Consider the following 23,278-nt stretch of genomic DNA (forward strand, 5'->3'; position numbering starts at 1 on the left):
ACTTGCAGTGAGTGCCTCAGTTTTACATGGAAATACTGTAGTGTAGGCCTATGTCTGCATACCGAGGCTTTGCTCAAACCCTGAGGAGGTTGAAATAAATTAAAAATATCTTGAAAAATAGTGAAAATAAGTCGCTGAAACTATAAGGACTTAAAGGAAAAAGAATGAGAAAAACGCAGGAGAAATTTCAGTGAAAAAAGCAAGTTTTTGTTGAGTTTTGACAGTATTTCAATTATTATTAGACAAAAAATGGATTTTGGAATTGACGGTCTGCCTGAGGTCAGCCCTCGACATGCCTGTGTTTGTTGCGTTATAAGTCCAGTTCTACTTTAGCTAGAAACGACGTTTTGACGAAGTATAAATCTTTTTTTGTAATTTTTTGGTTTTTGTAGAATTTTGTTGCAAAGTCAGACGACCGACAGAGTTTGACTGCAATTAAGCCGACAGACCCTATACAGCATGGCGCCTTCCGAACGAAACTAACTGACTTGTAACCCTGTCTTCCGAATTGGGCGTTTTAGGTTAGCCTACACAAATTTTCCTAAGATAAATATCTTTAGGGGTAAGTGAAAGTTATAAGTTGAACTTTATCTTGAATCTTCCAAGTAGTAGCAATTTGGAGAGAAAACGGCTGCTAGTTTTCAAATTATCTTAAGCTTATGTCTATAACTAGGGATGGGCCGATACGAACCCAAACCCGAATAGATTCACCGAATATCGCCTTTATTCGGGCGAACACGAATACCAACAATGGCGAACCCGAATACAATATTACTTATAAATTTACTGCCTTTTGTTAAAAATGATGATCTAGTTTCCCGACAAAGCTAAACTAGAGTCAGCAGTACTTATAATGAAGGTCGTTTGCCTAACGATTTTGCTTTTTCAATCGTTTTTTAAACACTATTTTTCGAAATAAAGCGATTTGTTTATCAATTACATCATGTTACAAGCAAGACTTGACAAATTTTGGATGAAATTTTATTGTTTGGTTCTAATACGAATAGATTCGGAATTCGTTCGTGTCGACCTTCATGATATTCTTCCTCGCGGCACATCCCTATCTCTAACAGTAGCCCCAGGGTGCATAACGTATAGGGTATGTGTACTAACTTACGACTATATCAATCGAACTTTAAGTGATCATTTGATCAACCTAGACTACACACTCCATTACATCAATCGTACGTCTTTACATTAAGCGTATAAGCGTATAAGCGTATAAGCATCAAACTTCGAAAATCTGTATGTGAAAGCAAATTCAAAACTGTGGCAATGACCAACAAGCTCTTTAATATGTCAAGTGTATTTGCAACATTTACGACCCATTTATGTATTTTCTGGTAACATAATCTATAGACGAACGCATCTTGTCTCAAGATGCAAAACTATTTAATGAACAAGATAGTAATAAATCAAGCTATTAAAATAAGTTCAGACTGACTGCAGATGTTACAATAAAAGACAATAAGCCTAATTGTGAAAAGATAAAAATCTGAGATAAGTTCATCTAATGCGGAATCTGCACAAAAATGGCTTCGGAGTTGTTGCTGAATTAACCTCACAATTCCTGTCGTACATTGCAGCTCTGTGAAAAAATATCAAATCAATTTAAACTGAAAAGACTTGGCATGGGATCAAACTCCGAACTCATCCAATAATGCTTGACAAAAATTTGCTCTATTATGATTGAGATTAATATTATGGCCTACTTATTTGTACTTTGAGTAATCCGCATTAGCTCTAATAATTGCGCAGTTGTCGCCATCATCAAATATGTTTCCCAGATGCCATTTGGTAAATGAAGCTCTTTTTCCGGTCGTATAACGCCAAATTCCCCATTGATCCTAACAAAGAAACATATAGCAAGGCTCTTTTGCCTCAGTTTGTTGTATTTAGTCCAGTCGAGCTGAAACATTTCTATAAAGAAACAAGCTAAAACATAGATAAAACGAGCAAAAAGCAACTTTTCGAACTCCTGTCCACAATTCCTGATTTGAAAGTCCACTATCCCATAAGAAGAAAAGTGTGGCATTCCATATTTTGTTGTTTTCTGCGAATGCAAGATGGCCACCTCTCCGGTGACAAAAAGCTTCTGCTTGGTTAAAACTAACTTTGAAGCGAAGCAGCCGGTAACAGAAGTTTCTGTTCATGACAAAAAACTTAATTACAGACCACTCTAACTGGAGAAATGTAGGTCTATTCAGGCCAATATAGCCTATATCTTTTTTCTTAAGGCTAATATTTTTCGCCGTACATTTAACTGAAGATCGTGATAACCGTAATATTCAGAAAACTTACCCTTTTGTAAAATCGTGGCCTTTCAAACAAGTTGACACGTTTGCCCAAGCTTTCATTTTCTCTATTTCACTATTCATTTGAAAAGTTTTCTCTTGAATGTAATTAATCCAGCCAGAAAACCCCTCTCTTTTGGAATGAAATTTTGAGGACCCAAGAAGTTCTTTTCTTAATGCTGAGATTTGCGATTGGTTTTCCTTCATATTGTAGTATAGGAAAACACAGCCAGTGACAGCAGCTATGGCAACGGAGACAGAAAATATTGAAAATATGACGCCCAGGCAACGAGTGTGTTCTTGATTTAACATAGATTGGTTCTTATTTGTCACAACTCTTTCCTCGAAAAGTACAGGGGATGACGGCGGAGTAAAGTGCACTTTTTTACGAGAGGCGCTTTCTTTGAATTCACTCTCAGATGTGACCTCACAAAAGTAATTCTGAAACCTTCTACCGTCTACTTCACTTCCTACTGCTGCGTGGTAAGGTTGGTTGTCTTTGACCAAAGTAGGTTTCATGATCGCAGTCGATTTCATTTGCCTGTTGTACGCGTCTTTAGGTTTTTGTCACTGCCACCTGAACGTAAGCTCTCCCGCTTGATATTGTCAAAGAATATATTCTTATAAACTGGGATACAAGAGACGTTTGAAATAGATTAGGCCTATTTAGAAAGCGTTTGACTTCGTCTCAAAACAAATTTGTTTTGAAACAAATTTAACTGCTTTAAGTCACTTAATTTTAATTAAATGAAAACCATTAAAATCTTCTTAAAATGCCCGAAAAAGCGTTACTTAAGGCTTGAAATTAAAGTTTCTAATACAATTTGGTAAATGCATTTATTTATTTTCTACTTAGAATTTAAACTAAATCAGAAGTGGTTTAAAAATCAATAAATCACAAACATTCCTTAACGTTCTGCTTAATTTCAACTATTACCAAGCCCTTTACGCAGCTTGTAATGAAACTATAACTTACTGGTACAAGGATATTTCATAACTATTTTATTGTGGTGCTTCCTACCAGATTTTGAAAACAATTTAAATCTATTAAAACGTTAGCCTAAATTCCAGAGCAAAGGTTATTTTAAGGCTAAGCTGCAATTGATAGATTACGCTTTTTATGTTGATCAGCCATTTTTAAGTTAGGCTGAATAGGCTATAACATACAAAGAGTAGGTGAAGCGGGTTTACATTTGTTCAACAAAATGAAGGGGGTCTCTAAACGAACTTTTATTAAATCAAACAACCATTAAATTTGCTCGAGTGAAATCTCTGTGTGTTACTCGCTTTTGTAGTCACTCATTCGCTAACATATCGCATCGATTATTTTTCACCATTAGTTGCGTGGAATAAAAAATATTAGGTTAGCATAGACATCCTATATATAAGTAAAAGTTACACAACCTTATAGCTTAACATAAAAGATGCGAGATGTTGATTATACAACTGCGCTATAAGATAGCAGGTTAACATTGTCACAAAAATCAGAAAAAAAAATATAAAAGAACATTATTTATGATTGATTTGAAAATTTTGCTAATTTTTTAGAGAATACTAGTATATGAATCACCAATTCCAGTTTGACTACATGGAAATCCTGAAAAAGTACTTCATTACATTTTAAAATTAAAATAGTATAGCGGTAATAACATTTTACTGTTTATCTTTTATAAAAACTGAAGATGCCTTGTAGTGTAAAATATATGTTTCTAAAACAACAACTTTCAGGTTGATCCGATAACAAAACTTTGCTAAACTTTCTTCCATTTTAGTTCGTATGATAAGTTACAGATTACGATAAAAAATTATCACTGCAATAACTTGTGATGCATGTTGAAGTTTTATGTTGTAGCGGCAAGCGAGTAAGTTTTAGGCGTTTTTGAAACATTCTTTTTCTTTCTTTCATTCATTTTCGGTCACACATGGAGGCACTTCCTGATTCACCACTCATTGACAAAGTTTTACGCAAATTAACAGAAAAACAATTATTTTCATTAATCTAGTACACTTTGAGTTTTACAACTATTGTTCACATTATTAAACATAACAAGTACCCTTTTGAAATGGGCGTTCCAGTATTGTTTTGAAAGCAAAATAATTTACTGTATTGAAATTTGAGTTTATCCGCAATGGCACGCAGCCGCCATTTAAAAAATCCCTGTACTTGGACATTTATTATTTTCGGCAGAATTTATCGGGCACGTGTTGGGTCGGGTTGTTGAAGACTGCTCGATCTGAAGTTTGGAACGTTGTTTGTTTTCACTGCAATAAAATAAGCCAAGGTAAGCGTTTTATTAATGGCCGTACGATGGTTATTATTAACACAAGAGGTGCGAGTGAAGAAACATGCCCCAAAATGGGTTAGGCAAGCCCAGTCATCCAGTTTCAGGTCTCCCTATTGGAAAGTTTGTTTTCAGTGCGCCAATAAATGTAATGCCGAAATATGCGCCATGCCTCGCAAATATTGGGAAAAATGGCATTTATGCGCCAGAAAACTAAAGCAGAAGTCAACTTTATACAGTGCATCATTAAAATCTTCCAGTACTGCAGTAGGCAGGCAGGCTGACCATAGTGGGAAGCGTGGTAGCTGCACACACAAGATTCATCAAAGTGTATGTTAAATTTTTTTATCTTCACACCGATTTATAACAAACAAACAAAAGCTGGGTATTGAAACGCCAATTTATAATAAATAAACAATGAATTAAGGCTTCAGTGTTCGCCATTACGCTTAAATTTCCATCTCTGCATGCATGATTTCTTGTTAAAAGTTGTTGTAATTTCCAGTTAGGCCAGTCTGGTTTTAATGTCCTGTATGGAAAGCTTGCATTTTAGCATAAGGAGGTCAATGCCAAGAAAATTTAATGGTTTATGTTTTATGCCACGCCAACGGTAATACTTTAATTAGTTTGAGCTGCAATTAGGCTTAGTTTAATGATTAGTTCAATGAATGGAGCCGATTCGAAAGCTGTTGGCTTGCACTTTTAATCTTTGTATGCTTGTTTCTTGTGTGATTTTTTGACACCATACCAGCAAGGCTCAAAGCTGGTATTTACGCCAGCGGCGTAACGATATTTGATCCTCTGCCACATCGGAGATCTTCAGTGCATCATATACAAACTTTCCATACAGGGACTCAAACTAGCAACCTGGTTTCCAAACGTAGACCATTTATGTGCATACAGCATACTGGTACTATAGTTTCGAAATAAATCTGGCAACATTTGTAATCTTACTTATTACAACGATTAGAAAAAATATTACCCGTGAAATTTTGTGAATACCTTTTTTCTTTAAACAAATGAATTTTGTGCATGTAGAACTAATCTTCATCTAATTGCGTGGGTGACTTCTCCCAAACAAACAGCCAATTTTTAATCGGTTGTTCTGCTGCATAATATACTTACCTATCAAACTAGGCAATGTATCAGCCAGAATAGAAATCAAGGTATATTTCAGGAAGAAATTGTTCAGAAACAATAATTTAAGCTTGGTTTTTTATTTGTGTTAAAAAAATAATGGTTCAAATGTAACCAAGATTTTCTTTAGCCAGGAAACTTCCTGCTTTTGACGGCTAGTCACTTAGCCAACTTATCTCTTCTAACTTTTATGAGCATTCCTTTTCTTGACTTCTGCGTGAGCCAAAAGAAAACAAAGTTATTCGCATCTCTTCGATAAATATAACCGTCTTCCATTAAATCACAACCTAGAATGAATCAACTCAGCTTAGCACTTCCCAACCAAACGCAACACAAAAAACACAGATTCCATCTTTGCCACGCAATGAAAAAATAATGGTGGGACGCTAATTACCAATTAGGCCCTAGGGGTAGCGATGTAAGACGTCATAAGAAATAGACTAAGAATATATGCACATGTAAATAGGTAATGAAATGCGGCAGTACGTGAGCAAACATAAGAAAACCTGACGAGCATACTTACGAATAAGACAATGCACAGCGCGAATAAAAACAGAAGTTGACACACACATTGGACTAAATTAACCTACAAAAGCGGTGTGAACAAACAGTGTGTAATTGGGTAATTAAAATGCAGTCTATCTAGAACAAGTAACAACTCACACCGTAAACAAGTGATGTAAAAATTTGGTGACGCAAAATTAAAATGTGTTGGTTCCGAAACAGGTCCGTGAAAATATTCCTATGACACAAGCAGCTAAATTAACCTTGTTTCATCAGTGTAATTTAGCTTGCGTATGAAATTCTGTATGCACATTGACAAGTCTTATACGTATATAATTCCTATTACCTTATAGTGCCTTCCTATTTGGGCCTTCAGCGCAGAAAGATAAGAGACCCACCATTTTTGTTCATTTGCCAACTGCTGTTGTTTTTTGTTTTATTATAATGGCCTATGCTTTATGTTTAATTTTTTGCAGAGTTTTGAGGGTGATTAAGACCATAGTTTAGTATGACATCTCAACTGTATGTTCTTTATGAACATGCTTCTGGATATGCACTTTTTCACGTTCAAGAAGTTGAAGATATTGGAGCTCTCTTGCCTACTGTTGAAAAGGCAATAACTGATTTCTCATTGTTTGCCAGTACAGTGAAATTGGTTGCATTTTCACCATTCAAGTCATCCACAAATGCATTGGATAACATCAACGCTGTGTCTGAGGGAATTTTGCATGATGATTTGAAATTATTTTTGCAAACAAATGTGCCCAAAAACAAGAAAGGTAATGTGCAGCTTGGAATCGGAGACACACGCATTTCGGCGACCATCCAAGAAGAAACGGGTATAAAATGCTCAAATATTGAAGTAGTTGCTGAAATCTTGAGAGGGCTTCGTGTTCATTTTCCAAACATGGTAAAAGGTTTGACAATGCAGGCTGAAGCAAAAGCACAATTGGGTTTAAGTCACAGCTATTCACGTGCAAAGGTGAAGTTTAACGTCAACAGAGCTGATAACATGATTATCCAAAGCATTGCTCTTTTGGATCAGCTTGACAAAGACATCAACACATTTTCCATGAGAGTGAAGGAATGGTATTCCTACCACTTTCCAGAGCTTTCCAAAGTATGCAGTGACAACTACATGTACTGTAAGCTGGCAAAGCTTTTGGGTAATCGCAAAAGTTTGCCGGAAGATATTGAGGCAAAACTGGAAGAAGTAATAATGGATTCATCAAAGGCTCAAGCTATTTTGTCTGCTTCTAAAATGTCCATGGGTATGGATGTCTCTCCCATTGATCTGATCAATATTGAATCTTTCTGCAGTCGCGTGATTTCATTGACCGATTACAGAAAGAGTTTGGTAGAGTATCTTCACAAAAGAATGCAATCAGTTGCACCAAATCTTTCTACCCTCATTGGCGATGTGGTGGGAGCAAGACTGATTTCTCATGCTGGAAGTCTTACAAGCTTAGCCAAATATCCTGCTTCCACAGTTCAGATTCTCGGTGCTGAAAAAGCTTTGTTTAGAGCTCTTAAGTCTCGTGGCAATACTCCAAAATATGGGCTGATATTTCACTCTACGTTTATCGGCAGAGCAGGATCCAAAAACAAAGGTAGAATATCTAGATATCTGGCCAACAAATGTTCAATTGCATCTCGCATTGACTGCTTCACTGAACATCCGAATACGGTGTTTGGACAAAAACTTCGAGATCAAGTTGAAGAACGACTGAAGTTTTACGAAAGTGGAGAAGCTCCCAGGAAAAATGCTGATGTCATGAAGGAGGCAGTCCTGGAAGCGAGTGCATTTGTTGAAGCTCAGAAGGAAGAGCACGATGCTATAAATTTAGACGAATCGATGAAAAAGAAAAAGAAGAAGAAACGTAAGACAGAACCAGAAGTGTTGAATGACGAACCAGAAGTGAAAAAAACAAAAGCGGACGAGGAAGCGGCACCAGTGGAAACCAAGACTCCAAAGAGTGATAAAAAGAAGAAGAAAAAAAGAGAAGTTTCTCTGAATCAGTCTGAAGTTGTAATGGAAGATGATGCGCCAAAATCCGAAAAGAAGAAGAAAAAAAAGAAGTCTATAGTCAGTGATGCGGTAGGAGATGGTAGTGCTGAAGCTGAGCTGGAAGAAGAAAAGATGGTTATTTCTGGAGAAAAACAATCATCAATCATTCAAAGTGAAGAGCCGAAATCTGAAAAGAAAAAGAAGAAAAAAAAGAAAGATCAGCAATCAGAGGAAATAAATGAGTCTGTTGCTGAACCAGAAAGTACTCCTGTAACTACGGAAACACCAAAAAAGAAGAAGAAAAAAGATAAATCCATCCTGAGTGAAAATGCTGAACAGCTTGAAGTGGAAGCAAGTGCTACAAAGAAGAAGAAAAAGAAGAAAAATGATGCCTCGCAGGCCGCTGGGAATGATGATGTGAATAATGAGGAGAAGAAACCAAAGGAAGAAGACATCAATACATCGGTTATTAATGAAAATGGTGATGTTGAGACCAAAGCCAAAAAGAAGAAGAAGAGGAAGTCCTTGAATGAATCTGCAGTGTCCGAAAAAGGAGCGGAAGAAAATGTGAATGCTGTAAAAACAAAGAAGAAAAAAAAGATTGTTGCCTAAACTTAAATTTATCAAAACCATTTGACATTAAGATAGCATTGGATTATTGAAACTTAAGAAAACTACACTGCCAATGTACTTTGCAAATACTGAACATAGTGATGATTTCGACTGCAATTCTGATAATAAGGCTGCTTATTTACTTGAATGTTTCATAATTTTATGAGTGATGCGTAGCTGCTTAGTTTGTATAACCTTAGATTGGATTGGACCCTTAAAAAGTGTTTTAAATTTCAAGTTGATAAGTAAATTGTAGATCAAGTATGTATGAAAATTTTTACTTACACTGCGCCATTTAACAAGCGTGTTGTTACTTTCTGTACTCTTTTGCCAACACAAGTTTTCCAATCTAGTGTGTAGGATTTCTGTTAAATTTAATGACAATATATGAAGTGTTCATACTGCCATCATGTCATATTTGTTTCCTGAATAATTTTTGATTGGTATATGATTCTTTTGACCTGTAAATTACCGGTATGTATGTCTTAAAAAGGTTGCAGCTGAATATTTTGTGTGAAGTATTTCATACACTGGTGCTATTTTATGGTGAATTTTTAAACATGCTAATCGCTTCTTGTGTCATATTCGATACAGGGGCATAGGGTTGTAATAAAACTAAACTTTACTTGGTTAAGCATAAGCTCCACCAAGCCCTTGACTATGTCTGATGAATCTGAGCAGCAAGTAAGAATGAAAGACTTTCCAAGGCAGAAGTCGTTTATGGAACCCGATGTCAATCCATTCATACACAAAATAAAACTAACAACAGCACAAAAAATACAAGTTGCTATAATGTCTGTTACAATTGCACCGATTCGAATTTTTATGTTTTTTTTCTCCCTATTTATCATGTGGATATTTGCACGAATAATTACAATTGGAATGAAAGTCCATGTATCAGAGCCAGTTGGACAAGTTCGTGCCGCCTTGTGCAATAGTCTTCGACTTATGGGGAGAATAGGGCTGTTTTTTGTCGGATTGCATAACATAGAAGTAAGGGGTAAAAGGGCAATGGCAGAGGAGGCACCTATTATGGTCGTTGCTCCTCATTCTACATTTTTTGATGTTTTCATTGCTTTTGTTACCGAACCGCTGCCATCTTCTGTGTCACGGATTGAAAACTATGAAACGCCCTTGTTTGGAAGGCTAATCCAAACAATGCAACCTGTCTATGTTTCAAGAAAAGACCCTGATTCAAGGAGGAAAGCCATCGACGAATTGAAACGCCGATCAAGCGTCAAGGGAAAATGGCCGCAAGTTTTAGTTTTTCCTGAAGGCACTTGTACTAACAGAAAATCGCTGATCACATTTAAAGCAGGGTCTTTTATACCGGCTGTTCCTGTGCAACCAGTTGCTATTGAGTACTTGAATGATATTGACACAGTGACGTGGACGATGTCTGGTCCTGGAGGTTTCACTCTTCTCTGGTTGACACTGTGTCAGTTTCAGCTAAAGGTCCGGGTCACTTATTTGCCAGTTTACGTTCCCAACCGGACAGAGAAAGAGAATCCCAAGCTTTACGCCAACAATGTCAAAAGAGTGATGGCCGAAGTACTTAATGTACCTTGCACTGATCATACGTTTGAAGATTGCAGACTAATGCGACATGCAGCCCACTTAAATCTACCGATGGAATCTGGTTTGGTGGAGTTTAGTAAACTAAGCAGGAAACTTGGGATGGACATTGACAGTGTTCAGAACAGGCTCGCCGAATTTGCACAAATTGCTTGTGAGCGTTCAGATGGTAGGATATCTATTGATGATTTTGCCAGGTTTCTCAACGTACCTATCACTCCAGCATTGCAGGAAATGTTTGACTTGTATGACCGTAACCAGTCAGGTGTCATTGACTTTCGTGAATATGTAATTGGTCTGTCATTGGTGTCACAACCTGCTGTTACTGAAGACACAGTCCGATTGGCGTTTAAGGTCTTCGATAGTGATCAAAACGGCACCATCTCTAAGGAAGAATTTAACCACGTTCTGTTCTCTACTTTCGGAGATGAAATAAATGGTAAAGACATATTCAACGATATCAAAAAGTCATGCCCTGACAGGGTTGCTTATGAAGAGTTTTATGCTTTTGTTAAAGCAAGGCCTGAGTATGCAAAGTTGTTTGTCTGGTACAAAGATATGGGCGAAGATAAGATAGAGAATGAAATTTCCGACAACATGTTATCTTCTACAACTAATCAACATGTGAATTCACCACGAAATCGTCTTCAGAAGTCAAATAAAGTTGATGATAGTTTGGTTGATTAAAATACGTCAACTCTGGGTTTTGCTTTTATCTGGCTCAGGGTACATAAAATCTAAATATTTTTACTTGAGTCTTAGAAAATTTTGTTTATAAGAATATTTTGCGTTTTAATTTTATTCATTAATATACTAAGGACAAAGAATTTTATTGACTTTTTTTGTTATTTGATTGTAGTTTTGATTTCATTCAAGTATTCATCTTGCTGTATATTTTATCATATTGCCTAAGTTCTTAACGTTTCTAAAGTTTTTCATACTTTACACAAGTTTTAACCATGATATGATTTTTATAAATGACAAAAGTTAGAATGAAAATTTGAACAATTTATTCATTGATAAATTCAAAATTGACACTCAATATGCACAGATTTTTTCTTGCACAAGTTCTGATTCTGCACAAGACGTAGCATCTTGTTTTCTGCCTGTCTGGCTTCACAGATTGTTCCCACCTTAAATTTCTGCGTTGGTACAGTTATTGAAACCTCATGCTTATCTTGTAATAATGCCATTTGCTCAGTAAATAAACAGCACCATGTCACACAAAAATAGGCGGCAATAGTAAAATCTTATAGTTTCATGTATTTAAATATATTTAGATATGTTTGCAGTATGAAATTATCTGTAATTTTAACCTTACGTGTTATTGCTATATTGGTGTGATTATTGTTATTTGTAGTAATTGTTTAAATGTTGTTTGAGGGTTCTTCATGTTTCGTATATACTGTACCTAAAAGTTTTATTGCCATGTATTCCATTCGGTGTAAACATGCCATGTGTCATGTTGTGTAACACTCACTTGCCTTGGCCACGTGTTTGTATAGTGGGTTATATAACTCTCCTATGTAACATGTTTGGTTAACGCCACTGTAACTGGATCAGTTATCGTAAATTGAACTGTTGCAACGTGTTCTTTGCATACATTTCTCTGGTGCCAGCATGTGTGATGCACTTGAATAAGCGCCAACATTCTGCTGACAAGAAGGTTTAAGTGCTGGGTATGCTGATTTCTGTTTATATTCAGCAAAACTGCAATTAAGCTTTTGCAGTTGCAGTATACTGTGCTGAGTTTATAAACTACATTGTGTAGGTTAAGAAAAATAAACTCTGTATTAGGCCAATGAAGTTGTTTTATCCATGATTTAGTGATTTGCTTTGAAAGTGATGTACATACAACCTAAAAATAACAGTGTAAAATAATTTAGGTAAAATTAGAATAGAATTTCTTGGCTGTGTTTTATATAAATTGTTTCTGTCGAATCAATATCTGCCTTGAGGTAATTTTCCAAGGAAAAAATATGGGTAGTTATTAAATGTCTAGGGTGCCTGCAGGAAGAATTTTATCTGACGTTCTTTTCAAATATTTTTGCCTGAATGTGTTTGTATTAGGTTTCGCATGCACTTTTGAAATTGTTTTATAATGTAGGTAATGTCTAATACTTGAGAACATGAGCACTTGCTAGAAACTTTAATCAGTCTATGAAAGCATTAGATAATGACAACATGTATAATTGTATATTGTCAAGTAACTCCTTATTTTGTGTGCTAACTAGTGGCATATTTTATGATTCTATTTTATGGAAACATGTTTATTTGAAATTCAAAAATGTGGTTTCATCAGATACTAGTGAGCTGACACTCCAGCAGCTAGCGTATGTAGTGAATACAAAAGGTGTATCTACATTCATAGGGGTCAGGGATATGTTTTGTGTATTCATGATTATTTGTTAATTAAGTATATATTTACATTTGCTGGCAATGACGGCAGTTTAACAATTTTTGTTTGCCAAATAAAATTTAGTTGAATTAGTTAAGAATTTAATAAGTTCCTTGATCACTGTAAAGACTTTTTGTGTGACATGTCAACACATTTAAATGGATCATCTGTTAATCAAAACAATGGCAAGAAGTCTGTAAATGAATCTGTTAAGGAATGCAATCCCTTTGTTCACAGACTTCAACTTACTAAAGCACAGAAATGTCAGATTTTTTTTATGACATTAACCATTTTTCCCGTTCGGTTGGTTCTGGGTTTATCAGTCTTCTTTTTCAGTTGGTTTTTGGCGTTACTTTTCACAGTCGGTACATCACCGAATACTTCATCACCTGCTGGCCCAGTTCGACGTGCTTTATACCAGTTTCTGCAATATTGTGGAAAATTGATTATATTTTTGATTGGTTTTAGTTTTACTGTGAAAGGTAAACGAGCCAGCGTTGAAGAAGCCCCTGTGCTCATAGCAACACCACATTCATCACTTTGGGACATACTTGTTCTGTTTGCCACGTCTCCTTTTCCCAGCGCTTTGTCTAAATATGAAAATTTCAAAATACCAATATTTCGTACGTTGTTGAGGGCGATTCAGCCAGTTCTAGTTCATAGAAATGAAGCTATGTCAACTCAACAAACAGTCGACATTATTCTCAAACGTGCCAAGGAGGGCAAGAAATGGCCTCAGCTTACTGTCTTTCCGGAAGGCACCTGCTCAAACAAGAAACATATGATACGCTTTAAGCTGGGCGCTTTTTTAGCCGGGACACCTGTACAGCCGATGATTATTCGATACAAAAGCAGCCTTGACAGCTTTACATGGACTGAGTGTGGCCCAACTGCATTTTACTTAATCTGGTTAACGTTATGCCAATTCCAAAGCCATATGGAGGTTGAATATCTTCCTGTTTATAAGCCAACAGCTGAAGAAATCAAAGACCCGAAGCTTTATGCCAACAATGTACGAGATCAACTGGCCAAAAAGCTTAGAGTGCCCTGTTCCGACCATACATATGAAGACAGATTGCTAATGAGAAAAGCAAAGAAACTTCATTTTCCCATGGAAGCGGCCATCGTACAATTTCATTATGTTAAAACTAAATACAAACTGAACCTTGACGAAGCCATGAAGAGATTAGAAGAGTTTTCGCAGATTTCTCTGCCTCGTCAAGATGGATTTGCTGACGCAGATGACTTCAACAAGTATTTTAGTTGTAATGAACAAATCGTGAATGCTCTTTTTAGTGAACTTGATGTAAATCAAAAAGGAATACTGAGTTTTCGTGAATTTGTCATTGGCAGTGCTTCTATTCGTGAGAAACTAGCTAGCAACCAAAATTTGGAATCTTGCCACACTTTGCTCAACAAATTACTGGTCACTTCAACTGACCACGGTGGTGACAAGCATGATTTTGGTGAAGAGCTTCTAATTTTGTCACAGAAAGTTTGTCAACAGCTTAATATGGATGATGTAGCAGTTCCAAAAGAAACCTTTTTTCAATTTTTGCAAGAAAACCCGATGTATCTATTTCTCTTCCTGCTTTATCAGAGAAAAAAGCTAGTTGCTGGTAATAACTTGCAGCTTAGCTTACAATAAGTGTTTAAGGTACATATCGACACACTACATACATGCTGGTATGCTTAGTTATAGAACAAGCTTATTTTGAAAATTTATTTTTGAAACATTTTTTTCTTTTTTGTATAGTTTCTTTCAAAGTTATGCAAATATAGCTTTTTGATACAGTAGATTTCGCCTAATTAATCCAAGTTGATTTTAACTTTAATAAGCAAACACACAGAAAATACAAAACAAAAAATGGGTAGAATTGCAATTTCTATCATTATCAACTTTATGATTTATAATAAAGAAACAGCATAGTGACATGGCTTTGTAAAAATTATTTATGGCATGTTTATAGACAAGTTTGATCTAAGTGAAATATAAACAAAACATGAGATTGGTATATGCTGCTGTCATTGTATGTTAAAAATGCAATTGTTTCTTCATGTTAGAATACAAGTAGATTTTAAAGTGGAATTAAGATTTAACAACCGGCATAATTTCGTATAAAAATTTCATCCCATGGTACCGGTGTAATAGACAGCGAGTTTTATTATCCGTGAGTTCGCTAACTGGCTTCTACTGTATTATCAGTTTATGCGTTGATTTCCATCAGTGTTTTGTGCTTTTCTAATTTTTTTTTTTGGTTACTGATGTTTTATTATTATCTTTCTTCAAAAATAGCGTATCCAGTTACACTTTTTGCATTGTCTAATTCTTGCTAGAGAGATTAAAGTAATCAAGGATTCAAAATATTTTGCTGTAAGGTAAACGCCTACATACATTTTTGCTACTTGGTAAGGTGGGAATTATTCGTTCTTTAACTCTTTACAGTTAAGAAGCATACACTTTTATCTTATGATTATCTTGCATACTGATTTTTGAGTTGATTTTGAAATGGTAGTCATTTAACAATTCTATATTTCAATGATTTTATTGTATTTTAAATATATGTTTCAATCGTAAAGTTTTATTTGCCTTCATACAGTGCTTTGTTTTTTGATATACTATAGATTTTATTTACTTTTCAAGGGGCCTAAAGAAGTTTTACTTCTATCAATGACATAATAAAGCTATTATGACTTGTTAAAAAAATTTTTAAATTTTTGTGTATAGGTTGACATATTACTGCACAGGAAAATTTAGTATCATGTTATTATAACACGTGTAAGATAACTCAATTTTTCTTGGTAACAACAGTTTAAGCAAATTTTTTTGATTATTAGTTTCAGTTATGCATTATACAAATAACCTCATTGTACAATTTGTCTCATTATTAATCACATACAGTTACTTATTAATTTATTAATGTTTATCAAGCATTTTTTAGCGCACTGTATGTCTTTATGTGTTGGCTATACCACGTTGCTGTGTCCAGCTTTTGTGATGTTTCTTGCAATAGTAATATTATGCATTTTTTATTTGTTACCTTATGATACCTTATTCTTTGTCGTATTTTGTCATTGTTTTTTTACCTGATGGATGGTATTCATCACGAAATGATAACCATAGACTAATACACTGAGAACATTATGAAGTGTTATGTATAGTATAATGACGTCACAGGAAATGACAAGACTCCCAGTATGATAACAAACTATTTTATCCTGCACATTCTTAGTAAACAGTTTTAGCTTGTTATGTTAGAAATCGATTCTGAGCTGCCCAAGTGGTGCATGTACACAGATTTCGGCAAAGAATACCAACAAGATTGCAGACACTTTTTTACAAGCAATTGCTAAAGGCAGCTCTTAATTGTTAAAAACATTAAAGCCACTGCGTTTTATGTCCGTAGTCGTTGACCGACCGTGCAAAAAGAAACACTGAAGTTGTCATCCATATTGTATTTACAAGTATCATCACTATGTAATTAAATGGATCCCTTTGTTTTGTTTCTAATTCCCGACTTGCAAACTGATTACGTTCATTACCCATTTTTGATGCGACAAAATGCAAAGATCAAGCAATTCAAATCAGTTTACAGAAAGTAGCATATTCTATCAAAAAAAGTAAAAACATTTAAAACAAGTGCCAAAGTATAGTCACCCTAATGCATAACAACAATTTATATTTGCAAACAAGTACAACTTGCAAAACTAGCACAACAATATTTTTATATTACTGAGATTATTATAAGTAAATGACAAAAAAGTTTGCATCTTTGGAATAATTAACAAAACTAAACACCTTGCATAATTCTGTCAGCATAGTAAAACTTGAAAAAAGAAAATTCGTACATTAAAAGTAAACCAAGAAAATTTGTAAATATTTTACTTTACACATTTACATTTCTGATGAAGCCTTCATACACGCAAGCTTTGAAAACTCACTTCTCCATTGGAATAAAAGTGCTTGAAAAACTAGGAAAACTAACAAGTGCTAAATGAAATGTACACTGCCAACTTGCAAAACTAGAACAACAACATTTGTAGATTGCCGAGATTATTATTATACGTGCCAAAAATGTTTGCATCGTTGGAAAAAATAATTATTGCGTAATACTGTCAGCGTAGTAAAACTTGAAAAAGGAAAAATCTTACATTAAAACCGTTTGAAGATTGTTAAAAGTAAACAAAAAATTTAGATAATTAAGTAAATTCACATAACTTACATTTCTAATGTAGCCTACATACATGCAAGCTTTGAAAAATCACTTCTCCAATGGAATAAAAGTGAACTGTGGGTCTTCAGATGGCGCAAACAATGCTTGAAATTCCAGTTCGAATGGTTTATGATGATATTCAATGTGAAATTTGTCAAGCAACGCGACCAAAAGACAGTTGAGCTCTTGCATTGCAAAACGACGCCCAGGACACATTCTGGGACCCTGCCCAAATGACCCACTCATTGCAAATCTGATCAAATGCAGTAGATTTGAAAATCTTTGAACTCAATAATTTGAGTTTTGAAAGGAATTTTTGGGAAATTGCAACTTGACTCAATTTAATATTTACCTGGAACTCGGCTCTCGTGAAGTTAACCACCTCTCTGGGAGAAATTCATCCGGATCTTTGAAAAATCGCTCATCACGATTGTTCATGATATTTCCAACATTAAGTACCAAAGTATCTGCAATTTATGAACTAACGCAATTAAGCAGCTTGTGTAAGCATATTCAATACTTGGAAGATTTAATTGCGTTCAAATCTTTTTATAAGTTACAGTTAACAATTACAGTGTGTTAATTTCGTTTGTGTTGTTACGACTGTGATACAGGTGTTAAAATATGTTAATTTAACTTGTGATTATATATTGTAATTTAGAGAAACTTTTTTAAATATCGATGGTGTTAAATTTAGAAGTTGTTCTTACATAAAAGTCTAACCTTTTGGCACAAGGTATCCAGATAATATAAGATCCTTAGGAATAATTCTACTGAAGCCTAAGGTTAAAGGAAATAACCTTTGTGTTTCCCGAACGCAAGCATGAAGATATTTGAGTCCTTGCAGTGTCTATTAAAAAGTTGACAATAAATAACCTTGTCACAGATTATAAGCATTGAAAAAATAAGAAATTGGCTGACAACCTTAGAATTAAAACTACCTTCCCACTAATATTGTCTTTTTTTTTAAATTCCTTAATTTCTTTTCGGAGAACTTCTTGCTTTTCTGGATTGTTAGCGAGACAATACAGTGCAAAAGCAGCAGCATGCTGTGTTGTCACAATGCCACCACCCAAAAAATCTGCAAGAATTGATTCTTGCTGTCTGCAAATGAAAATTTGAAAACAGATGACTTTGCCTTAATGTTATGTAGTATGGTAATACAGTATTTATGTTAGTGTTAAGACGATTTAAAAGTTTCTACAAAATCTGTTGCCGACAACACTAAAAAATTATGATTAATAAAACTATAAGACTTTGTTTACAAATTCTGTTATAAACAAATACTAGCCTTTTACATTCTACTCATACCAACAAATTATAAAGGGCTTGGTGTAATAACGGAATAAACATGTATTTAGATCTTGAAAGATATCTTAACAATGCTAATGCCAAAATTAACAATGCTTTCGATTTTTCATGCTGATTAATCAACCCAACACAAATTTATTGTTGTTATTAGATAGCATTTACTCTGCTGTTAGGGGACTTTCATGCAAAGCTTTCGCCAGCCTTGGTAGATCACTGGCGTTCTTTTCATTGAGCAAGTTTTCTCGATGTCTTCGAAGAGCAAGCATTTGATAAGATATTGCCTTTTGGAAAGCCTTGAAAATAAGATGACAGTTAAGGCTCATTACAACGATTGCCATATCTATCTGAAGTAATGTTCGTGTTATTTTGCATTCATGTAATGTAAATGAATAATACACATGTTATAAACCATCGTACCTTAAAATCTTTGGTGGAAAATACTTCCAAAGTGGTAAACCAAAAAACAAAGGTACAAATCCAACAAGAATATCAGATGTTGAATCAATAATTACTTTTACGTTTTCAGTAACTTCACCAGACAATGTACCTAATTATAATTCAGAAATTGTTTAATGCTTAGCCTAAAAAGTCACGTATATATTAAGCATCAGTCAATGACTAGCAAAACTCACATTCTCACTATAATAGGATTCAAAGTTTACTTAAATATTACTGACCACATCGAGTCTCCAAAACAAAAACACAGGCAGCTTCAAATGCCCATCGTTGCATTGCCAACCTAAAGTCAGGAACCTGCACGAAAAAAATTAACGGTACAAGAAACAATACATTAAGCTGAAGTGTCCAACAATAAGCCGCATGAAACCTCATTTTCCTCATTCAAGTTGTTTTGAATGAAATCTGCAAAGTCTTTGCTGACTTCATAGTGTTCCTTTGCATATGTCCAGACAGATTCGGTGTTGAGGAAATGTTCATTAATCTGTTTCCTCATCTAGGTTTAAGGCAAAAAAGTGTTGATTAATTTTTACCGAATGAATATAAAATCAAAAGTTTTTCCATGGTATATTGTTATAAACAGCTGTCAGTCTGCAATTGATAAAATCCAAATTTGGCTGCTCCCAAAGAAAGCTTTATTACAACAAATTCACTGTAGGTATAAATTTTCAGTTTATCGGCAGTATACATCAAAACCAGAAATCTCCTGATACCTTGTACCATTCTTCACCATTAACAGAAGCAACCCCGCCATGGAAACCAAAACTTTCACGAGCTTTCTTCAAAAATTTCATTTCACCACGTTGAGGCATTGAAGCATGGATTTTTAACATTTTTTGCAAATCATCTGAAGAACTGGTGAATACGATTGTTGGTGTCATACCTATTAACAATTACACTTTATCATATTTTTAACAATGGCCAAATTAAAATGAGTTGCTAACAGCGCTGTGCCTGGTAACAGTACAGGGCCTGCTAAAGTCTGTTATGATAAAATTGTAGCTTGAGACCAAGAATTTTATGACGCATGCAAACAAGACTGAAATAATACACTTATAGGAGAATTCATAACGGCACATGCACATGTTTGTTATTGAGCTGCAAACTTACTTGTGAAAATTCAACACAACTATTAACGGCCAATAAGTAGTCATTTGCTTTCCCTGAACACACCGATGTGTAATAAATAAACACAAAAATTATATACAAGCTTGTGATAATATTATAGAGTAATATACAGATTGTGTAAGATTTGCAATTCCCATCTTTGAATATCGAATCAGCAAAGCGTAACACTGCGTCATGATAACTTCCCATTATAACTTGCGCTATCAAATTTCGTGTTGCCTTTTTCTTTTGTATGCGTTAAGCTTACCATATACACCCATTCCATTACAAACGTAATCAGAAGATTGGGGTTCACGCTTGTAATGGAATGGGTGTATATGGTACCCTAACCTGTAAGGTTTACCCAATTCACTACAATATTCGGTTGTTGAATTGTTTATTGCGCTCTATGATATATGAGTCTCATAAGGTCGTTGTCGGCTTTATCAACCTTAGACTTAATTGTTCAGCTAAAAGCTAATTGTCTTGTGAAGCTGACAACAAAGTTGTCTAACTTGACACTGTGCTTCTTATAATTGAATTCAACAGTAGTTTGCACAAGAATGATAATTGTATAAACTGATTATATTGATTCTTCTTTGAGCGATTACACTTGAACAGAACATTGGCACATCAACAGCATTCTATTCAACAGTTCATTTTACAGCATTGAGCTTTGTAGACTTTTGCTATTTTCAACTGTATGATATTACTGGTACTGGTTACTGATCACTGATAAGAGCTACTGAAAGGTTTCTAATGCAAGCTTAACGCATACATAAGAAAAAGGCAACACGAAATTTGATAGCACAAGTTATAACGGGAAGTTATCATGACGCAGTGTTACGCTTCGCTGATTCGATATTCAAAGATGAGAATTGTAAATCATACACAATCTGTATATTACTTTATAATATTATCACAAGCTCTTGACACACTGCATCACATCACATTGTACCAGGGTTGTAACCAAGCCATTTTCCTCCATATCGAACTATCTCGAGGGAATTCAAAGCGTTACATTTCACTGGGATATAAAGACAAAATATACATTGCAACAATACTGTTGCAATAACTTGAAAGGTGTGGAAAAAACCTTCAATTACCAGGGAGTACAGTTTCCTTGTAGATGGGGCCTAGCTCTTGGTGCCTCTTCAAAACACGTTTGTGAAACTGCTTCGGTTCAAATTTACGATAATCAAAGGCTGTTCCTAATAAAGGAAGTTTCCTTGGCTCAGGAATGGCTGAAAACGGTTTTGGTTCCAAATCTGCATTTAATGTACAATTTGAACAACCTGTTACTTTGTTAAGGTAAGACTAAAATATGATTTCGCCAGTGGTCCATACTAGGATATCAGGTTATTAGAAATAAATATGAAACTCAGACTAACCTTGGATATGAGTCGCCGTTTGCCCACGTCTCACGGGTAATCGATTTATTCCGTTATACGAGCCCTTGCCTAACTGATTTACAATTCTATGCATCACTAAAAGCCTGGCTAAGTTCTTCCAAAACGGTAAATTCTAAACGTCAAGTTCACCACAGATTATAAGAAAACAGAGGTCTAGTAAATAAGTGCACAAACCACTAGTTGCATTTGTATGTTAGGCGTAGGGTTGCCATACCGTCCGGAAAATTCCGGACATGTCCGGAATGTAGGGTTAAATTTTGCGTCCGGGAGGAATTTAAAAAAATGCTCAAATGTCCGGAATTTTATGATGGGCGTTTTGGGGGAATTAGAATTGCGGGAATAATCCTGAAATCAGGGGTGTCCAACACGTGGCACGCGACGTGTCTGAGTTGGACACACCTGCTGTAAATTATGTTTAACTTTAAACATTGTACATGTCTTTTGGTGTTCCATGGGCTATTATCTCACTTACTACTTTGATATTAATGCCTTGGACGTTATCTTTGCTGGTATCATTTTACTGCATCTGCAATCGTACTGTGCACACTGCCAATCCAGAACATTGTTATTTCGTACCGTGTGCATTTTTTTTACTACGAGGTTGTACGGAATTATGATGTAACAGAGAGTTTTCCTTATCAATGATGTTTATCACTTAGAACTTTCTGGAGCTTTGGAACTTTCTTGAACTTATTGACCGTTGTGCTGAATCAGAATTGGTTAGATATAGATCACATGCTGCGAAAATTACTAGAACATTCCAACAGTCTATAAAAGCAGGCGATTTCGCACATATAATCAGAGATTTACTTAAAATGTCAAAGAGGAGGAAGCCTAGTGATTTACTTAAAATGTCAGGAACCATTTGGTTCAGTTATTCTGGTGGCTAATTAGCCTACTTTGTTTTTTAGATTATGCATTTTTAGTTGGGTTGTATTTATTGTTAATAAAAAAAGATATTATTTCAAATGGCTAATTCTAAACGAAAGTGCGCATTCACTAACGAAATGCAAAAAAAACATCCATGTTTTAGAAAAGGCAGGAATGATTATGAGGCAGAATGCTTGGTTTGCACGTCAGGAACCTATATATCTGTCGTGCACAAAGGTAATGGTGATTTAAACACACATCTGGAATCGGAAAAACATCGCAAAGCAGTAAGAGGGGCTGTTGCATCAACGAAAATGACAAATTATTTTGTTACAGCAGGAAGCAAATGCGAAGATGAAATCACTGCCGCAGAAGGCACTCTTGTATTTCACGCTGTTAAGCATCATCATAGCTTTTTGTCCATGGACTGTACATCTGTTTTACTTAAAAATATTTTCCCTGATTCTAATATAGCGAAGAAGTTTAGTAGTGGCCGCACAAAAACAGAAAAAGTTGTTACTAGCGTACTTGCGCAATATTCTATTGATGCTGTTCTGAAAAGTTTTGTTTAATAAATAAAAATAAGTTTTATAATTCATTATTTTAGTTTTTCTTGGTGTCTTACTACTTTAGTTGTCCCTGACGATAGGAATCCAAAATAGTTTCACACTCCTAGTAAAATATGAACCACATTTGTCTGATAAGGCTCGTTGCTCTGAAGCTTCCCGTTTTTTAAGCACAAAAATATAGTATGCCTGACCAGAGGTCAAATCAGAGATGGCCCAAAAGCCTAGTGAATTCACGACACTATGTTCAAAAATCCACTCGGTTATACAATGGATAGGCAAAGCATTGCTATTGTGACGTCATATTGACAGACAATGTGTTCATTTTAAAAACCGCTAGTGGGCACTAAAGAGTGTCCGGATTTTAGGCCACGAAAATATGGTAACCCTATGTTAGGCCCCGGCTACTGAAATCGTGACGTCATTTGGTTGTACACTTCTGTACAACCTTGACCCGAAAACAGTTTACTTCCGCAAGAGCTTTTCTGGGAAAAAATGATCGTAATCAATAAACTCACCTAAGCCAGCTTAC

At 35.2% G+C, this 23,278-nt stretch overlaps 5 protein-coding genes across 5 annotated transcripts; 3 read left to right on the forward strand and 2 right to left on the reverse strand.

The window, feature by feature from the left end:
• Window positions 1–1,405: 1,405 nt before the first annotated feature.
• Window positions 1,406–2,859, reverse strand: LOC143462930 (uncharacterized). The gene is made up of 4 exons (XM_076961245.1): window positions 2,302–2,859; window positions 1,968–2,145; window positions 1,723–1,847; window positions 1,406–1,588 (listed from the first exon to the last, which is right to left on the reverse strand). Exons 1-4 carry the CDS (start codon window positions 2,829–2,831, stop codon window positions 1,507–1,509), a joined length of 915 nt encoding a protein of 304 aa, XP_076817360.1. The 5' UTR covers window positions 2,832–2,859; the 3' UTR covers window positions 1,406–1,506.
• A 3,804-nt stretch (window positions 2,860–6,663) lies between these two features.
• On the forward strand, window positions 6,664–9,431 carry LOC143461637 (nucleolar protein 56-like). The gene has a single exon (XM_076959424.1). The coding sequence runs from the start codon at window positions 6,726–6,728 to the stop codon at window positions 8,835–8,837; it is 2,112 nt and encodes a 703-aa protein (XP_076815539.1). The 5' UTR covers window positions 6,664–6,725; the 3' UTR covers window positions 8,838–9,431.
• Window positions 9,432–9,495: 64 nt separating this feature from the next.
• On the forward strand, window positions 9,496–12,894 carry LOC143461638 (lysophosphatidylcholine acyltransferase 2-like). Its single transcript, XM_076959425.1, has one exon. The coding sequence runs from the start codon at window positions 9,498–9,500 to the stop codon at window positions 11,097–11,099; it is 1,602 nt and encodes a 533-aa protein (XP_076815540.1). The 5' UTR covers window positions 9,496–9,497; the 3' UTR covers window positions 11,100–12,894.
• Window positions 12,895–12,948: 54 nt separating this feature from the next.
• LOC143461639 (lysophosphatidylcholine acyltransferase 2-like) lies at window positions 12,949–15,960 on the forward strand. The gene has a single exon (XM_076959426.1). It carries the CDS (start codon window positions 12,953–12,955, stop codon window positions 14,456–14,458), a length of 1,506 nt encoding a protein of 501 aa, XP_076815541.1. The 5' UTR covers window positions 12,949–12,952; the 3' UTR covers window positions 14,459–15,960.
• A 291-nt stretch (window positions 15,961–16,251) lies between these two features.
• LOC143463391 (cytochrome P450 10-like) lies at window positions 16,252–23,278 on the reverse strand. Its single transcript, XM_076961859.1, has 13 exons — window positions 23,144–23,278; window positions 21,290–21,507; window positions 21,005–21,166; window positions 19,505–19,674; window positions 19,162–19,287; window positions 19,013–19,088; window positions 18,753–18,882; window positions 18,507–18,628; window positions 18,245–18,248; window positions 17,966–18,128; window positions 17,748–17,874; window positions 17,377–17,491; window positions 16,252–17,277 (listed from the first exon to the last, which is right to left on the reverse strand). The coding sequence occupies exons 2-13, from the start codon at window positions 21,381–21,383 to the stop codon at window positions 17,073–17,075; spliced, it is 1,494 nt and encodes a 497-aa protein (XP_076817974.1). The 5' UTR covers window positions 21,384–21,507; window positions 23,144–23,278; the 3' UTR covers window positions 16,252–17,072.

This window comes from Clavelina lepadiformis, chromosome 6, assembly GCF_947623445.1.
Source record: "Clavelina lepadiformis chromosome 6, kaClaLepa1.1, whole genome shotgun sequence".
Lineage (NCBI taxonomy): Eukaryota > Metazoa > Chordata > Ascidiacea > Aplousobranchia > Clavelinidae > Clavelina > Clavelina lepadiformis.

Coding starts and splice junctions, on each gene's coding strand:
- LOC143463391 (XM_076961859.1), bottom strand. CDS start 21,383: ATGCATAGAATTGTAAATCAGTTAGGCAAGGGCTCGTATAACGGAATA. Junction 19,089..19,161: donor ACTTGAATGAGGAAAATGAG/GTTTCATGCGGC, acceptor TTTTTCGTGCAG/GTTCCTGACTTTAGGTTGGC. Junction 17,278..17,376: donor TCACGAGAGCCGAGTTCCAG/GTAAATATTAAA, acceptor GCATTTGATCAG/ATTTGCAATGAGTGGGTCAT.
- LOC143461637 (XM_076959424.1), top strand. CDS start 6,726: ATGACATCTCAACTGTATGTTCTTTATGAACATGCTTCTGGATATGCA.
- LOC143462930 (XM_076961245.1), bottom strand. CDS start 2,831: ATGAAATCGACTGCGATCATGAAACCTACTTTGGTCAAAGACAACCAA. Junction 1,848..1,967: donor TGTGGACAGGAGTTCGAAAA/GTTGCTTTTTGC, acceptor TTTCTTTGTTAG/GATCAATGGGGAATTTGGCG. Junction 1,589..1,722: donor GCTAATGCGGATTACTCAAA/GTACAAATAAGT, acceptor ATTTTTTCACAG/AGCTGCAATGTACGACAGGA.
- LOC143461638 (XM_076959425.1), top strand. CDS start 9,498: ATGTCTGATGAATCTGAGCAGCAAGTAAGAATGAAAGACTTTCCAAGG.
- LOC143461639 (XM_076959426.1), top strand. CDS start 12,953: ATGTCAACACATTTAAATGGATCATCTGTTAATCAAAACAATGGCAAG.